This window comes from Sylvia atricapilla, chromosome 1 (assembly GCF_009819655.1).
Source record: "Sylvia atricapilla isolate bSylAtr1 chromosome 1, bSylAtr1.pri, whole genome shotgun sequence".
Classification (NCBI taxonomy): domain Eukaryota; kingdom Metazoa; phylum Chordata; class Aves; order Passeriformes; family Sylviidae; genus Sylvia; species Sylvia atricapilla.
Window position 1 is genome coordinate 33,655,833 of NC_089140.1, and position 17,535 is coordinate 33,673,367.

At 40.1% G+C, this 17,535-nt stretch overlaps 1 protein-coding gene across 2 annotated transcripts in view; it reads right to left on the minus strand.

Moving 5' to 3' along the window:
* Positions 1 to 14,143, minus strand: part of SKAP2 (src kinase associated phosphoprotein 2) — a 119,624-nt gene extending 105,481 nt beyond the window's left edge. The window contains exons 1-3 of one of the 2 annotated variants that reach the window (XM_066319072.1): positions 14,010 to 14,143; positions 3,694 to 3,799; positions 1,406 to 1,431 (exon numbers count right to left, since the gene is read on the minus strand). In XM_066319072.1, the coding sequence (XP_066175169.1) occupies positions 1,406 to 1,431; positions 3,694 to 3,799; positions 14,010 to 14,058 (181 nt within the window). In that variant the 5' untranslated portion in view covers positions 14,059 to 14,143. Of the gene's footprint in view, positions 1 to 1,405; positions 1,432 to 2,668; positions 2,827 to 3,693; positions 3,800 to 14,009 lie in introns of those variants that run through there. The other variant, XM_066319079.1, reaches the window with a different exon arrangement.
* Positions 14,144 to 17,535: the final 3,392 nt, after the last annotated feature.

Genomic DNA, 17,535 nt, shown 5'->3' on the forward strand with positions numbered 1-17,535 from the left:
TTTTGTTAATAATTTGTTGAACTGGAAAAGAAATTGTGAATCAAATTACCAATGAAGAAAGTAAATAGACTAGAATTTTCTTGACCTTCAATTTACACAAAGCAGTAAATGCAAACTCTGCTTTTTGTAGGTAACTCTCAACCCTATTACAAAGTCAGTGCCTCAGGAAGTTATTAAATCTTCAAAAACACTCTTCCAAAGTAGGACAGGTTTGCAATGAAATAACCACCTCGCCTAATTTCATATTAGAAATTTTCTTAACAAAGTAACATTTTACTTTCCCACACTCAGTTCTGCTGGACAGTGAGGAGAAGAGGAAGACTACATTTTAGCTCCTGTAACAGTCCTGAGGCGCAGTGTAAAAAACAGTGAATTACTGTAACACAATTTTTAAACAATCGCATATTTGGAGTTTACAGAATCTTGGCAATCTTGAATCTTTGGGAAGTTTCAAGCTGCACTGTCCCTTTCAGTTGAACTGTTATGGCTGCATAACTTGATTTAAGCAGGCATACGAAATGTATGAACATGTTGTGCCTTGTTACAACATTACTTGCCTAATATGACTCGCATATTTTCACTTTCTCAGGAGGCACGCTGCAGCCTACACATTTGAACCTCCTTGTCCAGAAACAGACAGTTCTTCAAGCACTGCAAAAAGTGAAGCTTTGCACAGGCTTTTTTGACCTCGCACTGTGACCCTCATACCAGCATCCACAGGCTATAGGTCACGACCTCAAGAATTAGCATCATGGAAATAAGAGCCCTTCCAGGTTTAGTTACAGAACAGAACACTGTAGCAACAAACCCTTCAGTCTTCTCTAAATTGAACTCTGCAGCTTTGTTTAAACTCCACTAGAAGACAATAGATAACCCACACTTCAGTTTTCATTACTCAAACACTAAATCATCCCCTCTCCAGCTAAAGGTCTGAGCTCCCACTGCACTACGAAAACATTCATTCAGTGCGGATCGAAAGCCAATATCATATTGCCACGAGATGATCCTATTAAAAGGTTAAAGAAACATCACTATGGAATTGAAGACTTTCGCAACGTTAAGAAAAAAAAGGCTAAAATAAGTAATCCCTGCTAAAATTTTATCTCCTAAGCAGGCTACTTTGCATACGCTTCCTCCGGCAAAAAAATAAACCCACATCGCACGGTCTTCCGCAAGGCTGCACTCTTGCTAATAAGCTCCATTTATACTAAATTTATAAGAAATAATCTCCATAACGAGGTCCATGATAGAGGAAATCCTGCGTCTCCAGAGCAAGGCCTCCATCGGCGCTGCGCGGGCCCGGCGGCTGTTCCCGGCAGCCGCAGCAGGGGGCGCCAGGCCCCTCGGCCACGGCAGCGGGAACCCGCCGCGGCGGGAACGGCGGGGAAAAGGGCACCGGGCTCACCTTCCTCCGGGAATCCGCCGGGGTAACTGCGGAGAAAGAGGGAGAAAAGAACACCATAAAGCAAACCGCGCTTGCAAACCCACGGCAGGAGGACGTGGCACAGAACATCAATCAGTTTTCAACAAGCTTTGTGGTCGGAACTCAGCGCTTCAGGTTTTCCTTCCAAATTCTCAAGTCTTTGGCTTGAAGTGTTTACTCGGTTTTCCTTTTGTCTTTGCGGCTGAGAGAATCCTCAGCCACTTCAAGGAATACTTGAAAAAAAAAAAAGCCAAATCCAAACTGAGCAGCCTTTTCTAGGAACATACATCTGCTCAGATATCTTAAGGTATAAAAAAACCACACAAAAGCAACTTTAATTTCACTAAACCTTCTAAAAGTTAACGAATTTCAAAAAGTTTTGTGAGCAAGTAAAACCATTAAGCATATTTTGAAATAAACCAGTTGTCCGAGAGGAAAATGAGAAAAAAATCAAAAATGATGGGTATATCTGCAGTAAATTTGCAGAAATCCAAATGAAAATGTATGAATAATTAACCAGAAAGATAAAAGTTAACACATGCCTAAATAAAAATTCCTTTTCAAATAAGGAGATCTCAACTTATATAATGCCCAAAAAAGCAAACAAACAAAAAAAAATCATCCCAAAGGGAAAACGTACTTTTCATACTGTTTCTTCAGAGACAAACTTGATATTTTAGATAGGATGCAGTTTGATAATACAGACAAATTATCAGGACAGAGTTATGTAGAATGGGATTCAAGAAGCATTCATGAGCTATGAACTAACTGGCAAATAAAATGCAGCTGCCAAGATCATCTTCAGGAACAACAAGCAGTAGTAAGGGTATTAGGTTAGTCAATAAGGAGACGCTGGCAAGAAATGAGCAGAAGAGAAAGGAATGGTCCAGAGATAAGAAACTGAGAAATGCAAAGAGAGATAAAAGGCCAGATCTTAGAAACCCAGCATAGCAAGTGGCAGTAACAGACACAGCCCAACATGTGGGATGTTAAAATCAAAGAAGACTACAATGTGCATGTATTTTGTAGCCTGCATGAAAAGCAAAACACTGTTAACAGTGAATAATATTACAGGAAATGAGGAAGGCATTAGAAATTAAAATAAGATGTGAAACCATGGGGTCACATAAATGAACAGCAAAAGATTCAGTGTCAATATGCTCATAAATTCAAGTTCTCTCCCTCTGGTATTTCATCATCCAAAAAAGCATCTGTCACTTAAGAAAAAAGTCAGTAGCACTATACCTGCAAGCCATCTTGTATAGTCACAGTTCACTCAGTAACCCAGAATAGAAAACGCACGAAAGAACAAAAAAATAAATGCTTTCTTGAAGGAGAGTATGAGGAGGAGCTAGTTCCCTAAGCATTTACAGCTTGAATGAAAGGAACACAAAACTTCAAATACAAGATTTTGGGACACATATCTCCCCCCAGTTAGTGCCCTCGCCAGATGATTGTGCTGTCCTTGAAATTATAAACAAGTTGCCAAAGGGGCAGAAGGATGCCATCAATGGAATGCTTAGGAGAGATTACAGAGGAGTGATCACTAGAAAAACACTATGAAAACAACAACGTGAAAAGAACAGCAAGTACTAGGCTATGAACTAGTTGATAAGAGTTGTAAGTAAAGAGATTTGTCAAAGAAAATTCTGTAGTGCAAATGAAAGTACAGCTAAATCTCTTCAGCTGAATTGTTGACTGAAATTTACATACCATAGAACTCTCTCAAATCATCCTTGATATTAAAACAAAAACATCCACAGCCCCCCCCTCTGCTTTGTCTGTCATAGCAGTTTGCTTAAACAAACTTACAATTTATAAATAATTTCCAGTTATGTTTCAGTTTTCTATTACAGAGCTAAACAACAGAATATGTAGTAAAGCAAAGTCAGCATGGAATTATGCTGTCTTACACCAGCTGAGTATGGTGATGGGAAGCTCATTCATATCCTCAACACAATATATTTCTCATGTTTTAATGAATCTTACCAAAGCAGAGGTGAAGGCAAGCTTGGCCAAACTAGCTTGCAAACAGGTTTCAGAGTATTAAGCAATTCAAATGGGACAAATCATTCTGATTCAATTTCTTACTAAAGTGTAGCAGTTTTGAGACGAAAAGACTTGAACCTTTTACAGGTTTTTTGAAAAAATCAGGACATAAATAGATTTTTTTAAATTGTTAATACAGTTGATGTTTATTAAAAGCTTGCAAAAAACTAAGTTATCAGTAAGTGGCTTTGTAATATATTAAAGCCAGGAAGTTCACTTACCTTGCCTTAATATCCTTTATCTTCTTAAGAAGAACTTCTCTTCTTTCTTTTGCTTTCTTGGATAGATTTTCTCCTTTTAGTGTTTGGGAAACAAATGTTTCAACATCTAAATAAAGAAGAAAAATAAATACACCTCAAAAAAAAGACAAAATACTGCTTTAATGAGTTTGTCCTGATAGTACTGTGAAAAAACTAAGAAAATTATTTTCAGCCCCACTCACAGCATAGTTAACAGACATTTTAGATTCTAAATGGGATACATTTGTTCTCTATCTACTTGTGCTTAGCACAGCAAATCCTATGGTGACATTTGATTCTTGCTCACTTAATTATGCTACGTAAGTCCTAATAAATTGCAGTCCTATAGCAATTACTTTCCATCATCTAAAGTAAAAGACAAAGCTAAAACATGGAAATAGCCTTTATGCATATATTACTGCCATGTTATTTCAGAAGTTCAAGTTCCAAAGATGGTTGTGTAATTTATTATTTCAGCAGTAACACTTACCCAGATACTAATTTAGCTCACTTACTGGTTAGAGTATTTTCAAGTGTTCTCACAATGCCTCTGAAATCACTGATTGACTAAAGATTCATATCCAAAGCAATCCTGAAAACAATTACGCAGCCACAATAATCATATCAAAGGAGTCAAGCTCAAGAGTGTACTTTAAATTACACACACCTGCACTTGAAGAATCCCAAACTAAGGCTCTAGCCTGCACTCTTAAGTTTTAATTCTTACTCAGATGATACTTTTATATAGTCATGTAGAAACAAAGCATTCCATAAAAGTTACCACAGTTCTTTTAATACAGCAAATATCCATTCCATAGGATAAAAATAATGCAGTGCATTGAATTTGTGGGAGTGTAACTGCCCCAGTAGTTTGTTTTCCTGATTAAGAAAACCATGGCAAAAAGCACCTCTAAAAGTTTCTTATAGTTACCGATCAACATACAATTATCCCAAAAAGAGAAAAGGAGAAATATGACCAAAAAATCCTGCTTGTAAACAGAAATATACCTGTACAGGTAACAATTGCTCATTGAATAAGAGAAAGGATTTGTAGGTAACAAAACACCTCCTCACAGTGCTGCCCACCCCCACGGACACACACATACACATATATACACGTAGGCTCCCTCTATGTAAATGCATATGCATAGTACTATTTTAATCCTCTAACTTTTCCAAGCAGATGAGACATTCCATTTGAATACAGAAACATAAATAACGGCCAATTTAGTACACAATGGTCGACCTGCAAAAGTTTATGTGACTATCTACTGCAGATTTCCTAAAAGAAAAACTTAATTGCCTGCTTTTTCGTTTATAAAACAGAAACTTATCACCCTGTGTATTACGGGCTGCAAGAAAACAAGTCAAAAGTTACCCTCTAAGAACACTAGTACAGCTATTACAAAATGTTCTTCTTTACAAATAATTCATTAGATTATCATTTAGATGTTTAGACTAGTGCCCTCACAGAGTGTGGCAAAAATATTCATTTTTACAGTATTTTAGAGTTCTGAAGAATGATATTGATCCTCTTCTCTCCAGAAGACAGAGGATCTTCCCCGTTACATTTTCCAAAGCAATCCTGAATGGGAGGGACCTTCACTCAGTTCTGTGGCATTCCTACTTTAAAAGGACAGAAGGAAAGGCACTTAACATGTATTAATTAATCCTCCAGACATACCCCCAACAGCCTTTATGCTGTACACCGAGAATGCCTACAGGGTTTTTTTCCAAACCCATATAAAAAGTACACATCTTCGTAAATTCCAGTGACTGGAATTGCCAATCAAGCTGGCAGATGAGAAGCCACAGAACCCAAAGATATTGACCAAGTACAAAACTAAGGTCAAAAACAGTGATACTTTTACTATTCAGAGCAAAAATCAAAACAGTTCAAAACAAATCAACAGTTTTTCTCTCTATGAAATATAACAGGATTTTCCAGTACAAAACAAGCGTTCACTTGGAGAGGGAATACCTAATTAAATATTTCTTTTTTCCATATTTTTATATATTTATTTTAAAAATTAGATAGCAGCTTCAAAGTTCTACCCAGGCATCAATATGCAAAACTTTAGAGGAACTGGTCACATTTATAAATCAGGAGCAATACTTGCATGGTAACCTTTGGACACTAGTTAATCACAAAACTTGGATTCAGAAGTCTTCATTTAAACTCAGTGGGATTCTTTACTTCTTGGAAAAGCTCAACCCAGGTGAGAATTCTGCTGTCTCAGATTCTGACTGTCAAAATTTTATTCAAATACAAATGTTGAAATAACACAATTAAGGAGTATGTGGGGAAGAGTAACCAAGTTGATTATTATCAAAAAGGATTATCACTTCTGGCTTAAAATACACTGGATACAAAAATTTGAGGACTAACTATATTGCTGACAGATTTTGTTTGTTTTCCAGAAAACCCTGGACTTCAAAAGCAGAAAAAACAGAATTTTCAACCATGGAAGGACAGGGCAGAAGCAGATGCTCCACTTACTCTCAGTGTAAGTAGAGTTGGAGGAGAGAGGAAGAGAGCAAGCATACACAGGTTTGTAATTTCTAAAGAGCAGCAGTTACAGAAGACATCCCTGGGGTGGCTTCCCTCTCACATGAGTATGTGAAACAAATTCTCCGAGCTTCAGCGTACCCACAGTCAGGGTGCACTGTTTTCATCATAGAACACTAACACTATTGCTTCCATATGTCCAGAGATACCATATGGCTGGATTCATCACAGCCCCCAAATATGAAGACAGACCTGACATACACATGATGCTAAAGAAGCAGTTTACTTGAAAATTACATTTTACTGTATCATAGATTTTTCTTATCTACTAACAATTACACAGTATGTTATATATCTTGCTCTAATCCACTGTTGTAAATCCATCCAGGATGTACCAGATGCACAAGATGAGTAACACCCTTAAGCTTCTCTGGACAAGAAGCCAGTAAGTCATCTAAGTTATGATCATCTCTTCACTTCCTGTCCTTCCACACTGTGGAGGAATATGGACTGCCTTAACATAAGGAAATGTTCCTGTAATGTCTCTAACCTTCCACAAAGTGATTTACGTAGGAATTAGAACAGAACTTGGGACTTCAGTACAGCAGATCCAAGTTTCATACAATAAACTTCAAAGAGAAGCAGCAAAATTTGCCCATTTCTCACCACTATTTTAGTGACTTACTTGCCCTCCCCTCTCCAGGATGATCCACAACTTGGTCTCTCCTGTATTAGTTTAATGCTACAAAACTACTACTCACGAGCACTTAAGCATAGACCTGTTTCATGCTTCAGCAGCAGCTGATCCATCAAGAAATTTTAAAAGGAATAAAAGGTAAATTCCAAAAAGAAAACCTCTTTGAAGAGATTTCTGGTCTAAAAGCACTTTAACTAACCCGTTACCCCAGAGCAAAAAAACCCGAAATTACATATTCCCATAAATTTTTCCTAATAAACTGAGATGCTATTTAGGATCACACATTGCAGACATTTAGTTGTTCCCACTGAAAACACAAAAATAGAAAAACAAATTTAAAAACACTAGGACAAATAATCAAAAACAAAACAAAGAAAAATACACAGTGGAAATCTATTTAACACCTCTTTTCTTAAGCTTGTTAGACTGCTTGATAGCTTAAACAGCCATACTTGTTGCTCTATTTCTTAAAGCTCATGATGTAAATTTGCTCGAACCATACCCCAGAGAACTTATTTGCCTGCAGGAATGAATAAAAGCTACCAAACTGAAAGATCCAATTGATACCGTTCACTCACAAATTGCTCTGCCAATACAGGTTACAAACTGACCAAAAAGGAAAGTCACACCTCAGTCTAGCTCTGTCCACTTCAATCAGCTCATACAATTCAAAACTTAAGTGCCAATTCAACAGAATAGTCAAAAGCTAAATGCCATTTTAATTTCATTTTCATCTACAGTCCTTTTACAAGGAGAAAAGCTAAGATTAATTTTGCATTTCATTGTTGAAACAGTTTATGGTTCTCTTTACTTCAATTATTATAAACAGACAACACTGCAAGATTTTAATTGTTTTAAAGTCTTTGGAGCTATTTTCTCTAATAGCTAAAAGGCTGAAACCACACAGATGGAATTTTTCAAGAACATTGTAAATTTCTAGCCCAAAGCAAGTGCCGTGTTAAAGAGTGCTAAGCACAACAAATCATAACACATTTGTTGTTTACAGGATTTAATATCGTAAATGTAAGTCACACTTAACAAACACAGGACAGAACTACCTCAGTTTTTTGTCAGGTTGGCCAAGCAGACTCCCACCGAGGCACTCAAAGACTGTATGCTGGGTCTTTCTTTCTCCCCTCCTCCAGAAGATAACCAAAATGTTATCCAATCACACTATCAAGACGTTAACCACTCCATCATGGACACATCAACTGATGAGCTGACACCATTCAAATGACAAGAACTGGAGAGAGGCAATGAGATAGGAGCGTTTTGGCAGAGCCCATGGCCCAAGGAGAACGCAGGCCAGTTTGGAGGCTGGACACATCCATCCTGTGACCGGGGACACTGGCAGGGGGTGACCTGGCAGCTGCACTGCCACTCGCACAAGGCAACAGCAGCAGCTCAGGAGAGCAATTCCTGCAGCCACCAGCCTTTTCTCTCCTCCGCCTCAAGGACCAAGTGAGCCAGCTGCCAGACAGAGAATTTTGGGACATAGCTGCAAGCTAAGCACATTTATTACACACATACTGCCCAAAGGTGACCAATATTAAACAGACTGCCATGTATCTTTCAGCTTTAGATAGGCTGGCATCAGAAAGCAATTAATTAATTTGATTTCAAAGCATTCGTGCGATTCATTAATAGGGAACATGCCTGAAGACAAGCAATATCTGTCGCTGCCTGTTCTCTTAAATAAAGAAATATTTGAGGATTTTGCTGTTGCTCTCTCCCTGACTTCACAAGCATGTTTTAAACTCTCTAAACTCTACTAAATATATATACACTTAATCAGAAACCGAACGCATGATGTAAAATAAAAGTGACTGAACTTCCAGATGTCTAAAAATACCACATTTATCCAGCCTAACAAGAAGGTGAGCATTCCTTTTAGTGCAAAGTCCTGGAAAGGACTGCCTTTAAAAACTGCTGTACCTTAAATCCCCAGAAGCAAGGTTATGTTGCTGTGTTGACAGATACAAAGTAAGTATCATGAAAAATGTTGACACTCAACAGTTTCATTAGTGATTTTAAAAGCAGAAGTATACACAAACTGCTAGGACTCCTCAAATGAAGTAAATCGATAAGGCATCTGCTTTAAAGGATTAAAAAAGAAAAATTATAATCAAGAACTATATCTATATATCTATCTCTAATCTCACTGGGTGAGTAGTTGAGCATCCTCTCTCTACATTAAAGAGGTGAGAAAAGATGAAGCTGTAACATATTAAGCATATAATGAAAAAAAACCACACCAGTACAAATCATGATCAAGTTACAAAGTGATTCCAAATGAACTATAATAAAAAATGTTAAGGATTAACCTAAAGATTTACACTGTATGCCACATTATGCTGTGTCTATTGTGGTCTGTTGACATATGATTATGAAAGAAACGTAAACCCAGTCAGATGAGAAAGATAGACTCCATGTTAATTGAAAAAGACAAACTAAGTGAATAATGAGTATATAAAAAATAGCCTATGCCATTTTTATCACCCATATATGACACTTATTCCCAAATTTATGGCAGAGACAATTGAACTATGTTTCAAATCACTGGAGGTTATTTCTTACCAGGAATCCCTCTGTGCATTTTTTTCACCTCACTGTTTCTAATCTTAGACCATTATTACTGAAACACATACATACTACCAAAGCTGTAAATACATGTCTGCTTAAAAGATGCCTACAATAATTAGCCTGGTTTATCTTGTACAGAGAGGTTCTTTAGCAAGAACTGGCATTTGTTAAAGTCTTTGAAACATGGAAAAAATACTTTTAAAAAAGAGTAAAGTTTTAAACAACAGTGTGCTTTTAAATTTGAACCAATCAATAAAGAAGAGCCACACTATACGCAGAAGACTTTTTCTATGACAGGCATGTAAGGAGCAAGTCCAATGACAGCTGACATGGAAAATGAAAATGGACAGTTGGTTTTTTGGGGATCGGGGTAAATATAACTAGTGTAGTCCAAAAATAAAAGGTAAGCAACTAATGCACTGGATCGAATGTCCTGTAGTTTTCTTGCCTTGCCCTTTTCTGCAAGCCATTTCCAAGATGCAACTAAACAAGTAGGTAAACAGTATTAATTTTGAAAAAAAAAAAAAAAAAAGGCAAGAGGAATCACACAGAAAAAGGTGATTTGGATAATATAACTAAGCACTTAAACAAACTGAATAATATCGGCAGAAATTATCTTTAGGGGAAGAACATTGGTTTCTATTTAGATTTGGAGTTTTGCTTAATAGAACAAGGAAAATGGTATTAGGATGGGATATAAGGTTCCATATAAACTAGAGAAAATTTTATCCTATTTTCACAATGAACGTATTTGAAACTTTTAAAAGATGAATACGGGAGATTCAAACAAGAAATACTGCCAAGTGTGAAAGAAAAATTGAACAAAAGACAAAGCAATAGCACCCGTACTACAGTCACAGGTGTCATGAACCAGGGAAAAAAATATAAATGATACACATATCTAATGATCATGACACTATCAAAAGCTGTGAAAAAACAGAGAAGTCATACCTCCAATTAAATCTTTATTACTGAAAAAAACCTCAAGAATTTTTTTTCCAGCCAAAATGACTGAAGCAACAAGTCTGGTTTACATTACAGAAGAAATAATATGCCTTTGGGGCAAGAAGCAGCCTTCAAACTCCTTCTTGGCTATGAACAAGACAAAACTTAGTATGGAAAAATATATGTGTGCAGGCCTCGAACATCCTATGTAACCAGCAACAATTTGAGGGGACAAAAAAAGAGTAACATTTCACTCTGTCAAACACCCAAAATATCACATAAAAACAACAGAGGATGCCTTTTCAAAAGACAAAAAGGCAGAGCAGGGCTGGGCTTTCTTCACTAAATGCCACTCTCAAGCATCATCTGTAAGTGCAGTGAAGTGGGTGGGGAATGAAGGAGTTACATACACTACCACACACCTCCAAGGTGTAAAGAAGGAGATAAGAGAGCAACAAACTTACTTTCTCCTGCTACCAGAAGTTCAATTCATGACCAGAGGACCCTGTCTCTGTCTCCAGTGTTTCCCTCCTATCATTTGAACAAGTCAGAGAAGACAGGATGGGATTTTGCAATCCCAATAATCCCCTGCAATAAGTCTATTGCCACACTGACCTTCCCCCTTGAACTTTACAGAAACAGCTTCCTCCTGTTTCCTACTAATGCAGTTAGCCCTCAGCTCAAGCTGTGCTTCTGCCTGGAACATTTCAGCGCCACTGATATGCAACCATAATGACCCTGCCAGCATGTGTGACAGAATTTGTTTTTGTATTAAAGATATAATATTGTTTAGGTTCAAAGTAAAGCACAAGTCAGAAAATTTCCTGTGCAACTTTAATTTATCCCCTGGTGTGTTTATTCCCATTATCACCATGTTTAACTACAGGAGCACTTTAGTATGTTTTCCAGTAGGACCCCTACTTGTTCAGCATGGTGCGTGGACATATTCCAGCCATCAATCAAGGGTAAGCAGGGATAAGGAAATCCATATGATCATTCTTCCACTTGTTGCAGAAGTTGGAAAAGGCCAAGAAAAGAAGGAAGAGCAGAAGAGCACAGTATTTAGGAGATTTTGCACCTGTGAAGGCCTCTCTGCTACATGAACATCAGACTAAAACACAGTGCTTGTCGCTACCCGTTAGCTGCACGCTCTCAACTGAAACTGATACGAAGAAGGCACTTGTAATGGCCACTAAACGTAGACATCCAACTCATATTATTATCTGGAGAAACCAGCACAGCATGGAGGCAGGTGGATTTGAATTCTAATTCTGTTCCACCATTGATTATTTTTTTGCGACCCCAATCACATCTTGTTTATTACACTAATTTTACCAATGGCGAAACAATGTTCCCTCATCTCAAAGAGGTGCTGGATCAATAACTGTGAACCATTAAAATAACACATTAAGAAGCACCCTCGAAGAAGAGCATGCAGAAATTAATAACTATCTACTAATTGTGGTCTTTGTATTGTGTAACAGTTTCTTGATGAGTAGTAAAGATATTACAGAGCTCCCTTCCCTCCTCCCCTACCATACATATTCACTACAAGAATAGTTTGAGCAAAAAACCAGAAGCCTACACAAATAGTTGTGAGATACTACACATATCAGTGAAAGAATTGCTTATGAACTTTCATGCACTTGACTGATAACCTTCAAAAAGAGTTTGACACAAACTGCAAAAAGTAATGCCATATTTTCTTTTTCAAAAATAAGTAGGTTATTTAATTTTAACATTGTATAACCATATTGAAGATAACAATTAAAAGTTGCAAACTATTCGTTACTAGAAGTAATAATAAAGCAAATATTTAAAGATCATCAGTAAATCATTCCATTGCCTTCTTAACTTCAGTTCTACAGACAGCACAAAAAGGAACCAGAAATGCTAAACTGTACATATTTGTACAAACATCAGATACCTGTATAGAACTTAGGCTGCTGTTCATAGCAACTCTGAAAATACATATACACAACTCTCTTGAGGAAAAATAGGTGCTCTTGGTTTCACTTCAAAATACAAACTTTTGTGTCTCTCTTTCCACAGCAGACTGGATAAAGATGGGAAGGAGGAAGGAAGGACAAGTTGTGTAAATGAGGTACCGTGGCTAAGAAAAAAACCACAATCTCAAATGATCCCATCTGCATCACATCCTTCCCCTCAAAAAAATTTTAAAGCACTTAAAACACTGATGAGTTTCAAGATGAGCTTCACTCAGTGAAACTAGCAACAAAACAAACATATATGCTTTGCATCTGACCGTGAGTTCCAGAATTCAATATTGTCATAGAAAATATGAAGATTTAGAAAGGCTCCCTAAGAATAATATTTATTTTTTCTAAATGATTCAGAATGTATTTCATCATATGAAGTCATGAGAAGCTTTCTTTTTTTTCTGCTGGCCTTCTGTGCAAATTTTAACTACAGATGGTATGATATGCAAGTTACATAGTCAGAAACTGCAGTTAGAAAACAAGACACTTGGCAGAAGGCGAGATGCGGTGAGAGCAATGTTTCAAGCATTAGCTCTTACAATCAAAGTGTTAAAAAAATAATAGTCTGTGAAGGTGGTGAGCTGCACTAGACTCCAGCAGGTATCCAGCCATGTAACTGAGTGCTTGGCCTCAGAAGGAAGATTTCAAAAAGCGTGGGTAATTCGAATGGCAAAGTCACAAGTTCCTGTGGCAGAAATAGAAGTTCTAAAAATACTCCCACTAAAATTAAAATGGTTCCAGGATAGCAAACTTTTTGATAAAAATACGAGAAAAGGCAACCTTTAAGCATACAATGTATTTTAATTAACAATAAAAAAAAAAAAAAAAAAAAAAAAAAAAAAAAAAAAAAAAAACAAGAAACGAAAAAAACCCACCACGAGTTCTTGAAGGTAAAAGAAGCCACCTATATCCAGAATTCTGTACTAACACTTTAACTTTTCACGGGAAGAAATAATCCCATTCCTACACTCCAACGCATCCTAAGAGCGTGGACAGTCACGGTCAGAGGCGTGCGACTGATAATACAGCACCCTAGCAATTCAGCAACCCTTTCGTCCGCTCCGCAGCTGTTCCGCGGGAGAGTTCATGACTTTTTCCCGGCTGATGCGGGCAGTGGGCCCTGCGCGCACACCCCGCGGGCACAGAGCTCCCGGACGGCTGGGCGGTCACTGCCCCGACGCGTGTCCGCGGGAGCCCCCGAGCGCCGGAGCCCGGCCCGGGGGAGGAGTCGGCTCCCGGCGGGGACGGCGGGCGCCCAGCCGGGAGGGGGAACCGGCCCGTTCCTTCCTCCCTGCAGGGAAGCGAGCCGGACTGCTGCGGCTCCCCACGGCCGGGCACGGGGGGAGGAAGTAGCCGGGGAGAAGGAACTGGGGGGATGGGAAGGAGAGAACCCCCGAAGCCGTGCGCTGGAAGCCATCACCCTGCGCCCGCCGGGGCCGTGGCTCCGGGCGCCGCTGACCTGCACGCCCCGGCTCCCCCGGCCGGTCACACCCCCACCGGCCCGCCCCCGTCGGCCTCTCCTCCGCCCGCCCCCCGGAAAGGAAGCCCTCCCTCCTGCCCTCACCTGCCAAGAGGCTGCAGACGTCCTCGGGGACGCCGGGAGCGTCGGACATGGTCCGGGCAGCCGGGGACACCGGGCGGGCGGGGCTCGACGGCTCGGACCGGTCCAGCCCCGGCGGGGAGGAAGCGAAGGCCACGCCCCCCCGGCCGCGGCGGCACGGCCGGGAGCAGCGAGGGGGCGGGGCTAATCAGCACCGGGGCGTGGTTTCCCGCCCCGAAGGCGGGGCTTGGGAGGGTGTGGCCGTACTGGGCGGGGCTTCAAGTTTCGTCGGCGGGACTTCCCGCTGGGACGCTCCACCGCCCCTCAGCGCCGCGCATGCGCCAAAACATTGCATGCCCCGCACTGTTTATCGGCCTCCGCGAGGGCGCCGCCCCCCACGTGACCGCTGCCGGCGGCCATCCTGCGTGAGGGCACGGCGCATCCCGCTCCGCGCCACAACCAAACGTGGCGCTCAGCGCTGACTCCCTCTGCGCGTTCCGCCCCCAAGGGCAGGAAAATTGGCTATTGGATAAGAATGCCCCGAGGCCTCTCTTTGATTGACCCATTTATTGTCCCGCCCACTAAGATAGAGGCTGGCGTCCCTCTCTCCTCCCACAGGGGCTGGGAGGGCTGGGTCGGAGGGTGGTACTTTGGGGGTTTAATTTCTTCCAGACATCTTTCCAGCTTTCTTTCGGAGATCGGTGCCAGTGTTGTCCCTCTCGGTTTTCTGTCATTACCTGTGTGAGGGTTTAGGATGTCAGACTACAGCCCAACCTTGTGCCTCTGCCAATGTCCCAATGGCTGTAGCTGGCAAAATCAAGCCGCGGAACTCGAGGAAAACATGGAAGCGGTGGGAACAGGCCCATTCGTATTGGTGTCTGTTAGCACAGGTGTGTGGGCAGCGGCAGAAAGAGATGCTGTTGCTAAGCAACACAGCTGGACTGCTAGAAGGGCCAACTTTGCTGGAGTGGTGCTTATGGGGCAGCTTTTGTATGTTTTTCCCACAAATCCCTAGTTGTGTGTATTTGGAGCAGGTTGGTGATGTAATATATTTAGTGTGGAAATAGTCAAAGTAAACTCTTGGCATGTGTTTTTTGTGCCCTGGATGGTTTTGGCTGTATCTATGTTATTGCTACAAAAAAGTGTTTGTGTTAGAGCTGTGGTTATGTTAGTGTTTTTCCTATGCTGGTATGATATACAGATGTGCTAAGTAAAAGAAGTTTGCTTTATGAAATTTCAGCTTTATTCCAGTGCAATTATGTTAACACTTGTGGCACAGCTGGCAGTATGGCTGTATCAGTCACATATTAAACAGTTTCCTGCTTCTGCTTGGTGTAGCTGTGCCCGCTGAAGTCTGCAATGTAGACATGGTGTTAGATTATATTGTTCTCCTGACCTCTCACATCTCTTTTAATCACATGGGGTAACTCATTTCAAATACATCTGTGTTTTCAAAGCATTGCAGCTTTATTACCTGATGTTGTGGCCAGCCTGGCTGAAACTCAAGCAGTGAACTAACTGACCTGTATAATGTTGTGTAATGGTTTTTATGTTGGTTATCTAATTTCAATTCAACTGTAATAAACATGCACAGGCATCTGGGTGCATATGTGTATAAATAGATCATGCCTCTTTATTTGTATAAATACCTACTACTCATCTGGTACAAGAATATGTTTGATTAATTTTTCTGTAGTTGGCAAGGAAGTCTCTTTGGGCTTATGTTAAATTACACATTTCAGATGTGCAGTCTTGGGAAGCTGCCATAAGGAATAGGAAAATGGCTTGTAACCTAATTTGCTTGCCCTTTTTCAGGTTAATCATAATCCTACTTTCTTGTGTTGACTTTATTGCACCATCCATTTCTGTTCCAGAAATGTGTCACTTGAACTCTGTTGTAGTCTTTGTTTTGAGATCATTCTCGTGATAATTTATTCCATATGTTTACCATTTGTGTAAACTTTTTCTGTGTTTCAGAACACAAGATGGGAAGAAATAACTTACCTTTATTATTTCCCGTCTCCCCTACTGCAGTCACTCTGGCTTTTTCTACTTATTTTTTTTGTTAAAGACCTCCTTGTTGCAGTGAAGACCAGCCCGTCACACAGTCATCAAGTTTTGTGACCCAGGCCTATTTTAAGCCTTGTTAAGGTCCAGATTTACTCATAGTTCCCTAATTTTTAAATCTACCACTAATAGGAAGCATAATTCAAAACAGACTCCTTCCTGAAACAAGTCTGGCTTCAGTGCTGTCTCAGGCTGGTTTCTGAGGATTCCACAGCTTGTGCCTCATCGAAACCAGACACACCACTTTGCCTAACCAGGCCCATGGATCTGGGGTTCTTGATGTGTGGGAAGCAACGCAACAGGGAACACACAGGAGTTCATTGTCCTTCTGTGTGGGGAGGGCTGTGAAAACAGGGAGTTCAGGACAAATGGAGCCTACCTGGATCTGCAGAGAGCCTACAGCAGTGCAGCTGTGGGAAGAATAAACTTTCCCATTCAGGAGCAGCATCACTTCTGCCTTGCCTCCCTGAAGAAATGTGACATATCTGGTTTACTGGGAAATCCAGCATTTTTTTTCCCTTAAATGTTCCACGCTTCTGCAGCCATGCTTTTAAAACTTAGGAGATGAATGAAACAGGACCTGTGTGCAGCTGCTGCTTGTTCTGTGCATGTCCTTTAATAGAAAATTAATTTGATTACAGTGCATGCTCCCTGCACTGATCCCTGCACTATTTCACACAGGCAGCAGCAGCCTCGCTGGGGATACTCTGTGTTCTCATCTGCTGGCCCTGTTGGCTGTCTGTCTTCTTTTGCTGGACTCTGAACAGAACAGCTAGTCAATAGCCAGAATATTTGTATTTTTTTAATTAATTACATTGAACAGTAGTTGGCAAAGATTTCTGGCATGCACACAGAGCTGTTAAATGTAAGGAGCACTGACTTTCTTTACAGAATTACTTTCTTTATATGCACAAAAAAACTGTGTTAAAAAACCAGACAATTATCTTATTGAATGACAGTGCTCTAAACATGGCACCCCCATATGCCTTTTGACTGTGGTTACGGCACTGAAGAAAAGCAGAGGTGCCTCTTACAGTGGAAAAGCAAATTCAAACTCTTTTTCCTCTGGTGAACCATCATTAACATTTTCTTAGGATTTGCTGCTACTATTCAAGCTTAAATTATTTCCTCACGGGCAAAGATGTTTTCAGGATCTCACAACAGTTGCTTTGAGAATAAGTTTACACATTAACTTTGAAACATAAAGAAGAGCTAGCACTTCATGTCACAGCTCATTCCGATTTTGTGTATCTTCTTCTATTCAGAATCCATCTCCATGAAAGCTTCCTATTTTACTGTCCTCTTACAGGCATTTTATACAGAAACAAAAGCCTTGAGGCATTCAAATATTGCTTGCACAGTTGGGTTGCATTGACTGTACTATGCTAGAATGTGGAAACATAGGCTTGCATTTAGAATTTAGCCTATGGAATTCAGCCCATCAAATATGAGCTGAGCACACTCAGTTTATGAGATGATCACA